This window comes from Eumetopias jubatus, unplaced genomic scaffold, assembly GCF_037043125.1.
Source record: "Eumetopias jubatus isolate StellerSeaLion01/CBP00866 unplaced genomic scaffold, mEumJub1_p1.0 scaffold_6, whole genome shotgun sequence".
NCBI lineage: Eukaryota > Metazoa > Chordata > Mammalia > Carnivora > Otariidae > Eumetopias > Eumetopias jubatus.
The window spans coordinates 27061990-27076502 of NW_028274812.1; the positions used below are offsets into that span (position 1 = coordinate 27061990).

At 43.1% G+C, this 14513-nt stretch overlaps 1 protein-coding gene across 2 annotated transcripts in view; it reads right to left on the bottom strand.

Moving 5' to 3' along the window:
* ARFGEF3 (ARFGEF family member 3) overlaps positions 1-6524 on the bottom strand; it is a 173475-nt gene extending 166951 nt beyond the window's left edge. For both annotated transcript variants that reach the window (XM_028121412.2, XM_088024244.1), the window contains exon 1: positions 6440-6524. In XM_028121412.2, the coding sequence (XP_027977213.1) occupies positions 6440-6524 (85 nt within the window). The remainder of the gene's footprint in view (positions 1-6439) is intronic.
* Between the last annotated feature and the right edge of the window lie 7989 nt (positions 6525-14513).

The window sequence follows — 14513 nt, forward strand, 5'->3', positions numbered from 1 at the left end:
TTTTTTTCTTAATCGTCCTATAGTTAGGAATACTGAAAGGAGGCTCACTCTCAAATCTCATTAACCCAACCTGGATGTTCAATACTCTACCATTTTTGGGGATTATTCACGCGGCTGCTGCCTCCAATCGTAAAGATAATGAAACATTAGTCTCTCCCCCCAACCCCCACGGAAAAGCTGTTCTATTTCAATCGTGCTAACAATTCTGTACCCAGTTCCAACATGTGTGGTTGGGGGAGGCTTCCCCACATGAACAAGCAATTCTCTGACACCAGCTGGCTATCCTACCATTTAATTCAGTTCTGACACCATAGATTAGGAAATAGCATCAGATCCCACAGGTTAATGGCTCAGTCCTACAGGACTGCACCCCCTCTTCAGACCCCAATCCCAAATCCAAGGTGTCGCCTGGGCTTCTGACCGACCAGCTATAGATTGAAGGTTCTAATGAGCCCCCTCCTTGGGTTCAGTTAATTTGCTAGAAGAGAAACATTTCACTTACTACATTACTGGTTTATTATAAAAGGACAAAACTCAGGAAGGGCCAGATGGAAGTGATGCATGTGCCAAGGTATGGGGAAAAGGCAAGGAGCTTCCACGTCTCTGAGGGTGCCATTCTCCCCAAGTTTCCATGGGTTTACCAAGCCAGAAGCTCTCCAAACCCCATCCTTTTGGTTTTTTTATGGAGGCTTCACTACATAGGAATGATTAATTAAATCATCAGCCATTCGAGACTGAACTCAATCTCCAGCCCCTCTTCCTTCCCTGGAGGCCTGGGGTGGGATTGAAAATTCCAACTCTCTAAACACAGGATTGGTCCTCTTAGCAATGGCCCTCATCCTTAGGTTGCATCATTAACATGACAAAAACACTTTCTGGTCCTCTTCACCTGGGAAATTCAAGGATTTTAGGGGCTCTGTGCCAGAAACAAGGACAAAGAACAAATACATATTTCTTATTAGAAATCCCAATATCACAAGCTCCGATTTGTTCCCAGGTTTTCAGCTCAAACTGTGTTGACTCCTTTCTTCATTGCTTAGAATCCATAAGCCCTGTCAATGTGAACCATTTTCACTGGAGAAGGAGAAATATTTCTCCCCGTCTGCTAAAAGATCAGAAGGGAAAATGCACACCAGATGTATCCCTGAGACTCTGGAGTAAGAACAGTCCAAAACATGATGATAGGATCTGGGCATGTTGTGGCCAATGGGGCAAATAGTGGGTGTAAGCAAGACAACCCGCTGGGGTGCCTGGGCGGCTCAGTCGGTTGGGTGTCTGCCTTCGGCTCAGGTCATGATCCCAGGGTCCTGGGATCGAGCCCCGTGTCAGGCCCCTTGCTCAGTAGGGAGCCTGCTTCTCCCTCTCCCTCTGCCTGCCAATCCCCCTGCTCGTGCTCTCTCTCTCTCTGTCAAATAAATATATAAAATCTTAAAAAAAAAGAAAAGGCAATCTGCAAAACAGAAAGATGGGATCAGTAGGGTCAGTGATGCTGTGGCCGAAGTGGAAGAACTGAGGTCAGTCGTTAAGAGGAGACAGGATAACCCTAAAGTAAAGCCCTGAGATGCAGGGCTGGGGAGCAGATCAAAGGCCACTCGGGCCGGCGTGGCCCAGCCCTTTGCAGGGCAGGAGCCAGCGCCCAGGACAATAAGCCGTTCTCCAAGGGGAGGTGCTGACACAAAGCAACCAAATCATTGCAGTTTTCCTCATCAGACAGAGGCGTGTTTATATTCAACTCAGGATGTTCAATAGCGCCCAACCCTACAACTGCTAACCAAGAACCCGAAGAAAGTAAAAGGACAAAGGAAAATTGCAGAGCAGCCATACTGAGCCCATCCTGCTCAGGTAGAGACGCTGAGTAGGTATCTGCCCTGGGGTCTGCATGGTGGAGCCCAGGCGCAGCCTAGTGATGTAAATGGGTGCATCACCTTCTCAGAAACTGAACTGAAGCTGGGGGATGGGTGTGGTCGACTCCAGTGGGGCTGGGAGTAAGAGAAGAGGGCTCAGGGCTGACTCTTGAGGAACTCAAGCCTTCGGGTGAGGGAGAAGTGCTGAAGCTGGCAGAGGAGAAGGAGCTGCTTCGGAGGCATGATAACGGGCAAGGCGTGGTCCTGGAGGCCAGGGAAAGACGGGCACTGGGACCGTTCCGTACGGCTGAGGATGCCCTGCTGGATGGAGGTCTGTGTACCTCATTCTTCACCGCCAGCTGGCGGCACGATGGAGGAGGCAGATAGACAGCGGTGAGTGGAAGGGGGACTGGAAAGTGGGGTTGTGGCCACAAGCACTACAGACTTTTTGAGAACTCCAGCTGTAAACAGAACAGAAACTGGCTGGAAGGAAAAGTAGGCGGGAAGGTAGAGGGAAGGAGGGTGGGGGGTAGACTATTCTTCTTCCCCTACCTGGCGTTCCAGCCTCTAGTTGTTTTTCTCCTCTCCTCCATTTCACACAAGTCCCCTGATATATGTAAAACACCACAAGTTTCTCAAATGAAGACATGGTCCCTCACCGTTCTAACATTCTGACATTCTATGTCATCCAGCCGAAGAGCTCACATGCCTCCAAGATCACAGGTTCTCGAAGGAAAATGCTATGGTCTTCGCTCTCCACAAGCTGACCCCTTCCCTTATTCTTTCTATCTCCTTGTCAGACCATTTCCTCACTGACAAGAAAAATATCTAACAACCTAGATCGCACAAAATAGAAGGAAGATACATATATACCCCTTGCCAGTTATCATGCAGCCATTAAGAAAACCGATTTTCAGAGAAGTATCAATGACAACATAGAAGATGCTAAAGCTAAAAACAAACAAACAAACAAACAAAACCAAATGACAGTCTGCCATAGAGAGTATAACCCTTTGCAGAAGAGAAATATACTCCAAAAGTGATTAGTGTTCTTTCTGGGTGTTGAGATTACAGGTGATGTTTATTTTTTTCTTTATACTGTCCGAATATTTTTCAATATTCTAAAATGAGTGTATATAACTTTTATAAATAGAAAAAAGATGGTATCACTTAAAACCCAAGCAAGTCATTAATGGGCTGATCTGTTTATACATATCTGCCCCTCTTATGGTAGTTGCAGAAACCACAAAGAAGCATAAGGGACAGTCCCTACGTTCAAGAAGCACGTGTCTACACTGTCAACATTTGCTGTTTTGGCTGACCAGCCTCCGGAAAGAGAATCCTAAATTTGTTTTGAGGAAACCATCCCTTTGTGAGTCAGGGATTTCAGTAAGCCTTGTGGCCTAGATCTAAGCCAGTTAGTGCATTTTAGTCCTTAGCTAGAAGACTGGTTCAGGTACACACATGACCTATCAGGACCAAGAGAGAACAAGTGACACCAAAGCCTGGGGAGAGTGGACTAGAAGAGCTCCACTCTCTTGAGATGATCTGATGATGGGCCAAGTGGGAGATGACCCCTTTCTCCTGTGATGGCCTACGTATGGCAGTGACCGCCCCCCGCCCCCAATCTCCTATGATGGTTTTAGTGGGAAATGACTCCTCTCTCCTGTGATGTCATGATAACCCCCTCCCCTATAATGGGCCAAGTAGGAGATGACCCCTTGCTCCTGTGATGGCCTACGTGTGGCAATGACCACCCCCATCTCCTGTGATGGTTTCAGTGGGAAATGACTCCTCTCTCCTGTGATGTCATGGTAACCCCTCTCCCCTATATTGGTCCAAGTGGGAGATAACCCCTTTCTCCTCAGATGGACTAAGCGTGGAAATGACTTTTCCTTCCCATGATGGTTTTAGTGAGAAATGATCCCTCTCCCCTCAGATGGTCTAAGTGTGCTGATGCTTCTTTCTCATGAGATGGTCTCAACGTGATGATTCACAAGCCCAAAGCTGTGGAGACTCATGCAGAGTGTGTTAATCTCCCCCAAAAAGAGTAGAGCAAGGTCCTTGAATAGTGTATAATTCCTGAGCCAAATTCAACCTACAGCTAGCCTTACAGGGGGTATTTAGTGAATACAGTGAGTAAATTCTGTTTTGCTGAAGTCAGCTTGAATTAGGGTTTTTTGCTGTTGCTGTCGCTTCGGGGGCGGGAGGGTTTGGTCTCCTGAATACAATATTTCTCAATTATCCTGCCCCTAGAAGAATAGCTATGGCCAAATAATCCAAAGTCTCAGGTGCTCTAAGACAGTCATGAGGGCAGGGCTCTGAATGCAGAGGAGGAACGGATATGACTGAAGAGCTCAGGGAACACTTCCTGTGTGAGTTAGGCCTTAGGAGTCTAGGAAGGGAATTCCCAGCATAAGTAAAGGCAGAGCAGTGTGCTCGTGCGCGGTGTGCTTCCCCAACAGCTGTAGCTTATGGAACCCTTGGGGTGCACTAAGCAACAAAGGGGGGTAGATTCTGAAGAGTGTTCTAAGGAATTTACACTTTAATCTAGAAAGAAATTATGGGGGCTGGGGGGGAAGTGTTTTATAGTAAAAAAAAAAAATGATGGAATGGTGGAAAATGGACTGGAGTGGAAAAGAGCAGGAAACCACATAGCCTTTGTTCCTGCTGCCTTCTCCCTCTGCATGCCCTCCTAACACACTCCTTATAGGGAGGAAGCACTGTACTCATCCTCATAACCCCATGCTCAGAACAGGGGAGGCCTTTATAAATCCACAGTGTACCCATTCTTCATGGCAAATCTACTTTAAAAGCCCCACCAGCTCACACCAATTTCCTCCCCACCCCACCCCTGACCCCATACTTTATGCCCTCTTCTTAGATCTGTTTTCCTGATTTACGCACTCCAACCTGCACAATCAGTGTCAGGTACTGTTACTTAACTATTTCATGCACTTTGTCTCCCCTTGGTAACGAGAGAAGAACAGTCACTGGGAAAGGAATCACAGCCACTCATGCGATCAGGTCCGACTCCAGGCTTGGCTCAGGTACCTGTCTCACCTCTGGGCTTCCCAGGTAGCTTCAAGGATCTAAACTCAGCAACACGGCTGTTTAACCTAACAAGATGTTGAGTATCAAAATTTAAACATTAAAAAATACTCCATTACTCTTCTCCTCCCTGTTATCTCAATCTGCTTAACTTACAGCAAAATAATAATGAACACAGGAATGGCATGTTTAAAGCACAGTCAGGCCCCGCTTTATTGTGTTACTCAGCCATCTGTGACCCTTCATTAGAGGCATTTGGGAATCTAGCTCTGAATCGCTCTGCTGAATGACAATGGCAATGCAAAAATAGTACTGTGGCTTTAAGAGCCTAGCTGCTCATTTATATCTGGTCCAGTATTCCTGTAACAGTAAACAATGGTCAAGTTCTGCCTACAAGATAAACTTCCTTGACATATGCAGATGTCAAAGAAAAATGATGTTGCTAGGATTGTCCGTGCACATACACCCAATATATGTGAATTCCGATCTTCTAAATATTGAGTCACCTAAAACACCACCAGATTCCACATTTAGTGGAAAACCTGCTAATGGCACTTAACTCTTTTCAGATTGTACCACAGGGGTGTCATAACAAGCACTGATTGCTCTCTGATTAAGAGAGAAAAAGATTCAATTGTATTTTGTAATTGAATGGCAAATGAGGAATCGCATGCAGGCTTGGGCCAGGCCAGGGGCACCCAAGGCTGCCTTGGTTTCTCCTCCGCCTTTCCTTGTTTCTATCACTATCACCCAAAGTATGCTCCTGATCCCTCTGCATTCCCATCCAGACGATTCTGATTGCCCAAATTCGGGCCGAACTGGAATGAATGTCTTTCAGTCTTCTTTGAGGTGGAGTTCTGCAAACCCGAGTCTGATGGGAAACACAAATGTGCCACCTGGGACTTACTTCAATACTTGCACAGCTCACAAATTTAAAATCCCACCTGTCTGAAGGGTACACCACTGCAGAATTGTAGAGGTAACGCAATCCCACCCGTATGTAATGTTTCAGGTACAATAACCATGGAAGTTAATACTTAACAAGCTGGCCTCTATCCGAAAAATCGAATTAAAGAAGCCATTCCTTCCTGGTCACATTCGCCAATGTTTCGAGTTCGGGGTTGATGGTTCAACTTCCTTTATTCCCACAGGCGCTTGGAATCGGGCCCCTGGATTTGCACCGGCTGGTGGTCCTGTCTAACTCGGAGATGGGTGACCATCGTCCACCTTGCTGGGAATCTGGAAAAGGGGGCCTCCTGGCGGGGAGGACGGCGGTTCCCCATTAAGGTTTGGGAGAAGACAGAGACCAGAGAGGAGGAGGATGGATGTTAAAGCCCGAACCAAAATTCTCATATCCCACATCAATTCACCGAGGCAACTCTCGCAATCGCTCGAAATGCATCCATAACAGCAGCTCAGCGGAAGCCTCCCCACGCATCAGGGCCGGCTCAGCCCCAGCCCGCGCGGCCCTCCCGCGGCGCCGAGCAGCGGCGCGGGAGCCCGACCGGCCGGCAGGTGCCCGGCGCCCCGCGCCCCGCGCTTACCCAGGGCCCAGGTGCAGCTCTCCTTGATGGCTTTGTACTTGCTCCCGGACGCTTCCTTCTGCAGCTTCCTCAGGATCTCTTCCATCTTGACCTTCGCAGGGGCTCGGCCACCGACAGCGAGATGAGCGCGCGCGAGGCCGGGCCGGGGACGCCGCTGTCGCCGTCGCTGTCGCCACTCCCGGGCCCCGGGCGCCTAGGCGGCCGCTGCGCTCGCCCCCCCGTCTGCCCCGCGCGGCGACTGATGAATCACGCCCGCTCCATGCCGCGGGCCACGTCAGCCCCGCCGCCCCGCCCCGTCCGCCGCCCCGCCCGTCAGGGTCAGGTGCGCTCGGCGCGCGGCGGCAGCGGGTTGGAGCCCGGAGGCCGAGGCCCGGACCCGCAGCCGAGGCAGGCCCCGGGGCCACGAGGCTTCGCGGGAAGGTGGAAGCGGATGTCCGGAGCTGGCTCGCCGGCAGGACGTTGGCCGGGCGCGGCCCGAGGAAGCTTCTGGTCGGCGGTGGGCAGCCGGCGGGGAGGGGCCTAGCCGCTGCCCCCCCGTACCCCCCCCACCCCGATCCCCGACCCGCGACCCCCCTGCGCCGCGCGGTGCGGGGTGGGGGAGGCCCCGCCGGGTTCGCGGAGCGCCGGGAGCGGTGTGGCGGCGCGCCCTTGCGTCCTGTTGTCCGCCGCTCACTATTCAGTTAACAGCCCTTCTGGGCCACTCTTCTGTGACAGGCTCGGGCGCTACCTGTGAATAGACTGACTCTGCTCCACCGTGTACCAACACGATCTCGTGGAGGGGGCCCGGGGGAGAGGGTTCATAGCCCCATTAGACACACGAGGAAACCAGGCCGGAGAGGCTAAGTTGCTTCCCACACCTACCAGAGTTAGCCTCAAAACGCATTCCTGAATCCAAACCCCTTTTTCCTTCCTCTCTCGCACCCTTAGGCTGAACTTGGGAAACAGACTGTGGGTGATGCGGGAGGAAGGCAGCGTTAGCCGGGGCCTCAGGTCCTGAGAGAGCGTGCGCTGTGCTTCCGCAACTTAACGGCCTTCGCTGATGGAGGCCCCGGGATGGTTGTTGAAGGAAGGAGGGAGAGGAAAGCAGGCATCTCATTTGGCATCTCATTGTTTCCCTGTTGTGAAAACCGTGACTAGGAGCTAAGAAGGGATTTTAAGCATATTCGTTTTTCTTTAGAAATGTCACTGTAGTGGTAATGAAAAAAAATTGCAGAAGAGTAACTGGCAGCTGGGAGAACAGTAAGGAGATTCCGCAGTCATCTAGAAATAAGTTAAGCCAATAGTAGGTGGAAAGGAATAGAGGAAAATATAGCAAGAGATATTTAAGGAGTCGAAGCCGTAGGATTTACTGACCGATTGGGGTGGTTAGCATCTGGGGTGACTTCCGTGTTTCTCCATTGGGAAAAGGGGAGGATGGTGGGCCCCATCTTCCAAGTTAAAGAAGAGAAGGAGAGGGTTTGGAATCTGGGGAGTATACGAGTTCAGTTTTGAACATACTCAGGTGGAAAATGATAATGAGATAACCCACAGCGTGTTTCACTTATGGGCAGGAACCCAGGGCAGTGCTGTGTGATAGAAATGAGGATCTGAAAGCCTTCAGGTATTGAGTTATTGATGCCTGGGGTTTGGCAAAGGTTGTAGGAGGCAGTGGATGGAATGGGCAGAGCAGGATACCAGGAAGGAAGTTGGGGTCCCCTTATTCTTTTTAAGAGTATTTATTATTACTTTATGATTAAAAACAAATTATGCTACAAACTAAAAAAATAGTAATTTTAGAGATATAAAGTTTAAATAGCTTTGTAATAAAACTTTTACAGAGTACTAAAGAACAGGTGTATTTGCACAGTCTAAAAAAAAAAATGGGCAATGATTATGAAGTCAGTCCACAAAGAAATACAAATAACTTACACAACCTATGAGAAATGTTCAAGCACCTACTTACCAAAAGAACACAAGCATTTAAATAAAATGTTTTTAAAAAGGTTTTATTTATTTGACAGAGAGAGAGAGCACAAGCAGGGGGAGGGACAGGTAGAGGGAGAGGGAGAAGCAGGCTCCCCGCTGAGCAGGGAGCCCCATGCGGGGCTCGATCCCAGGACCCCAGGATCATGACCTGAGCCGAAGGCAGACGCTTAACCGACTGAGCCACCCAGGCGCTCCAATAAAATATGATTTTTAAAAAATCAATCAAACTGGCTAAGAGCTGGCCTACTGGATCCTCCCATGTCATGGGTACTGGTGGAAGGATAATCCTGGAGGATTCTGGATGTGTTGACAGCATAGATATGGCTACAATTTAGCAATCTTACTCTTAGGAATTCATCCTAAGCAAGTGATTATAGAAGTGGATATTCACATTAAAAAAAAAAAGAAGTGGATAAAGATTTTTCTACAAGGATTTCAATGTGCTGTTCAATCATTTTTAAAAAAATTGAAAACTATCCACATGTCCAACAGTAGAGAAATGGACAAAAAAAATCCATGATGTATCCATAAAGCAGCATATTATATAATAGCCTTTAAGAATACTGTAGGAGAGGAATATTGAATAACATGAAAAGAGGTTGCTACTACATAGTTAAATGAAGTAAGAAGGTTGTAAAATGCTACTACATACATCCATGCACTAAATGATCCCAATTTTATTATTTAAATATTTGATGTGGATGTACATACAAGTTTTTTTAAAAAATACACATGCACACACAGGAAAATAAACATTTTTCTTTTTATAATTGCAAAGTGTTATTTTGTTTAAGTGGTAGAAAAAAGAAATAAAAGTAGTATACAGACAATGGCTACAGAGAGGACAAAGATAAATACAGAAATGGATCAAATGGATGCAAGAGTTTAGCTAGGTAGCCTGCCTGAGAAGAATAATGAAGGCAGAGCCTGGTTGCAGTAGATGAAGAGCCGTAGAACTACATGTGTAAATAACCCACTCAAACTGTTGGCTATGAAGGAACTTAAGAGTAAAATAATCAATGGGGTGCCTGGGTGGCTCATTCATTAAGCGTCTGCTTTCGGCTTAGGTCATGATCTCAGGGTCCTGGGATCGAGCCCCGGATCGGGCTCCTTGCTCAGCGGGGAGCCTGCTTCTCCCTCTCTCGCTCCTCCTGCTGGTGTTCCCTCTCTCTCGCTGTGTCTCTGTCAAATAAATAAAATCTTAAAAAATAAAGAGTAAAATAGTCAAAACACTTTCTTTTTTTAAACATCCACTCAGTAGAAAATGCCCTTTGCATCACCACCCAGAGTACCCAGAAATACACATATAGGTAGATTTAGAAACTGAAACAAAAGATTTTTTTGAGTCATCTCCACGTCCAACGTGGGGCTGGAACTCAGAACCCCGATGTCAAGAGTCGCAAGCTCTACGGACTGAGCCAGCAGGGGCCCCTGAAACAAAATTTTTTGTTTATAAAACAATACTTACTGTTAAATAGAATAGAGTTACTATTAAATAGGATTTGATTCATTGTTGCAGGCATGCTTGCCTGTTCTTAAAATTCTTTCCAGGCTAGAGACAGGAGGAAAATGCTACATGCACAACCCAGGTGCTTTGTGCTTGATATCTATTCCTTCCCACTCTTCTCAGTTATTTTGGTTAAAAATTCTGGTTCACACAAACACGTCGTGTATTCTATTAATAACAATATACTCTAATTAGCAACTGAAATTACAAATTTCAGCAGATTCTTCTTTAACTTAATCCAAAATGGTGATGAACTTATAATCATTCTTCAATGTATTTGAATAACAAAACATTAGTAAGTAGTTTTCTTCTTTGGGCATCAACTTTAATGCAAATATGGATTCAGGATTTTGTAAAACAAATGGATTGTTTTATCCAAATGTTTTTTCTTGATATTTCAAATTTCCTTATTGGAAATGTTTAAAGTTTGAAACAGAGACTTGCAATATCACTAATATCTTTAATTTTATTCCATTCAGAGTGTCTTTACTAATAATGTTCTCTTTCTGTGTCACAAAATGTTGAGGACATAGGGTAACCATGGTGATTACTTAAAATGTATTTTGTAACTGTTGCATATATTCAGCATCTTGAAATATAGTGTTACTTTTTTCCCTAAGTTTCCAAATCCAGTTATTAAAAAATGTTAAAAATATGAGTTATATGTGCCAATTTTGTTGCTAAAATGCGATCTCCAAAAATGTTAGCCAAATGAGATTGCTTTTAAACAGAAAAACATGAATCCCAATTCTGAGTTCATATCACTTAATATTTTCCTCACAACAACCAGTAACTCCAGTATGACATAACATATGCAAATATCAGCTAATGGAAAGGCTAAGCTGCTTCAACAATGACCCAATGATACAGTGGTTTCCAGAACATAGACTTTTATTTATCGTTTAAGTCCTGAGCCGGGGTGCGTGTTAGTATAGCAGTTCCAGGAGATCATTCAAAGACCATGTACCTCACATCTTATTGCTCCACCATCCTGGAAGGAGTTGTTCTCCCAACATGGGTCCTAGGCAGGTTGCATTCTAGCTGACAGGGAGAGGAAGAGAGAGTATATGAGCCCAGGCCTCAGATGTAGAAGTCTTGCAAATCCCTTTATTCCATTTCTTCCATCTTCTTCCATTCCCTTTCTTACATATAGGAGATCCCAAATCTCCTATATTCCATTGGTGAGGACAGTTGCAGAGACACAGTTGGATACAATATAGTTTATCTGGGACCTCAGGGCCCCCCCCACAATACAGATCTCTTCCTGTGGCAAAGGAAAAGGATTTGGTGGATGACCATCAATATCAGTGACAGCTCCAATTTGAACAAAATGTATCAAAAAGTAACAGTTCTCTTAATGAAATTAAACAACCATTGCTATAATTGTTTTCCAGAGATTCAGCAGAATTGTTAGGATGCCAAATGTATGAACATGTGTGAACAGTGATTTCAAGTGACAGTGTAGAAGGTAATTCCTAATAATATTTTAAATTACTCTGCTATGTTTCCTGGTCATATTTACTTCTGAATCACTTGCAATTTTATTACAATTTGCCAGTTTAATTTATATTTTTCAAACAGTATTTTCCCAATTCTATCAAATTACTCAAACCAGTTATATGTTAGCTTAAATTTAAACAACACAATAAATCCTTCATAAAAATTATCATATATATTTGACATAAACTGAATGTATAATAACTTGAAGTATTAGTGCTCTCATTAGGTAGAATTATACAACCTATGTCTGCTCATACCTGGCTAATAAGTATTAATTCTATTCTGTATATTCTAGGGAACTCCATATGGACTGTATTATCACTTAACAGTACAGTTTTAAATTTCTCAGCTGATTTATCATCAAGAATCATATTCACCATGACCATGCATGCCAAGAAAAAAAATTTTCTCCGCAACTATGTGAGTAATTTTCTCTTTGGCCACACATATACAACTAAATATGATAGTAACACTTTCTCATTAACCAATGTAAATGGTGAAATGTGTTGACAAATTTGTCTTTTTTTTTTAAATATCCAAGTTTGTTTTTTCCTTTTTTGTAAGATTTTAAATTTTCATTTGCAATAATATCATTGCATCTTGGGAAAGAAGAACAAAGCTGGAGGCATCACACTTCCTGATTTCAAACTATATCACAAAGCTATAGTAATTAAAACAGGATGGTATTGGCATGAAAACAGACACATAGATTAATGGAACAGAATAGAGAGCCCAGAAATAAATCCTTGCATATATAGTCAATTCATTTACAGCAAAGGCAGCAAGAATGTACAATGCGGAAAGGACAGTTTCTTCAATAGATTGTGCTGGAAAAACTGGACAGGCACAAGCAAAAGAATGAAACTGGACCACTGGCTTACACCATACACAAAAATAAACTCAAAACCAATTAAAAACTTTGATGTAAGACCAGAAATTATAAAACTCCTAGAAGAAAACATAGGCAGTAGGCTCCTTGACACTGGTCTTGGGAATATTTGGGGGGGCCTAACTCCCATGGCAATGGCAGCAAGAGCAAAAATAAACAAATGAGACTACATCAGACTAAAAGGCTTCTGCACAGCAAAAGAAACCATCAGTAAAATAAAAAAGCCACTATTGAATGGGAGAAGGAAGATATATATTTGCAAATCATATATCCAATTATGGGTTAATATTCAAAATATATAAAGAACTCATACAACTCAATAACAAACAAATAAAAACTAAACAATCCAATTAAAAATGGACAGAAGATATGAATAGACATTTTTCTAAACACATACAGGTGGCCAACAGACACGTAAAAATATGCATAACATTGTTAATCATCAAGGAAATGCAAATCAAAACCATAATGAAATGTCACCTTATACCTGTTAGAATGGCTCTTATCAAAAGAACAAGAAATAACAAGTGCTGGTGAAGATAGGGAGAAAAGGAAATCTTAATGCATTATTGGTGGAAATGTAAATTGGTGCAGCCACTATGGAAAATGGTATGGAGTTTCCTCAAAAAATTAAAAATAGAACTACCATATGATCCAACAATTCCACTTTCAGGTATTTAGCTGAAGAAAATGAAAACATTAATTGGAAAAGATACAGGCACCCCATGTTCACTGCAGCATTACCTATCTACAATAGTCAAGATATGGAAGCAACCTAAGTGTCCATCAGCTGATGAATGGATAAAGATGTGGTATTTACATTTACACAATGGAATACTACTCAGCCATACAACAGAATTAAATCTTGCCATTTGTGACACCATGGAAGGACATTAAGAGTATTATGTTAAGTGAAATAAGTCAGACAGAAAAAGATGAGTGCCATATGATTTCACTTCTAAGTGGAATCTAAAAAACAAAACCAATGAACAAATAAAACAGTACTCATAGATACAGAAAACAGATTAGTGATTGACAGAGGGGAGGGGAGTTGAGAGGTGGACAAAATGGGTGAAGGGTATCAAGAAGTACAAATTTCCAGTTACAAAATAAATGTCATGAGATGTAATGTACAACATGGTGACTATAGTCAATAATATTGTATTACGAATATGAAAGATGCTAAGATGCTAAGAAAGTATATCTTAAATGTTCCCATCACAAACTTTGTATGGTGATGGATGGTAACTAGACTTATTGTGGTGATCATTTTGCAATGTGTACAAACATCAAATCATGATGTTGCACCTGAAACTAATATGGTATTGTCAATTATACTTCAATAAAAATAAATTCTAAAAATACTACTTAATATATTAGTATATATTTTAATCAGCTAATATTGGGTTATTAATATTTTTAATACCTTCAACTATCTGGTAAAGTTTACATAAACTAATGATCTCTTAAAAAAGAATATCACTGTAAATAATACATTTTTAGTGGTTTTGAGCATTTGAAAAGCTATACTTAAACCTTTTTTAAAAGGCTTATTTTTTGGGGGGGGACTAAGCTCAAATAAAAAAAATGTATTGAAGAGAAGAAATATTTTTCCTAATGTTGTCACTCTTCATAAGTCCAAATCTGGCAGTTCAACCAAAACATGCTTCTGTGTTTTTTCACGTCATCATTCTTATTTCTTCTAATAATAAAATAAACTATCTTAAGAAGAATTTATGCAAGTTTGATTAAAATGTACAATTATTTGCAAAGTCAAAAAATCCCTAATGATTATGCCTATTCCAAAAATTCACACCGAAAATTATTAACTCACAACCAAAAGTTAATAGGAACTCTTGCTGCCCTTGCCAACAGTGGATAAATTCTTCTAAACCTCACTTCATAATTAACTGCAAATTACATTGACACAAATTAAACTATAAAACATTAACTCTCCTGATACCATTATGATCAAATCCAGAAAATCAAATGAAACACCAGTGAACAGAAGAGCAAATGGCTGGCTGGCTCCCAGCCAATGCACATAGTCATTACATCCCCTCCATCAGCTGTCACTCAACTCAGTTGACCCCAGTATTTGCTACAATGTGGACAGCATGACTTAGAATATAACAGTCACATTCCAATATTGAAGATTCCATACTACTTCATTTCTAAAAAGAACACATTCTGGTGAAACAGACTAATTGATT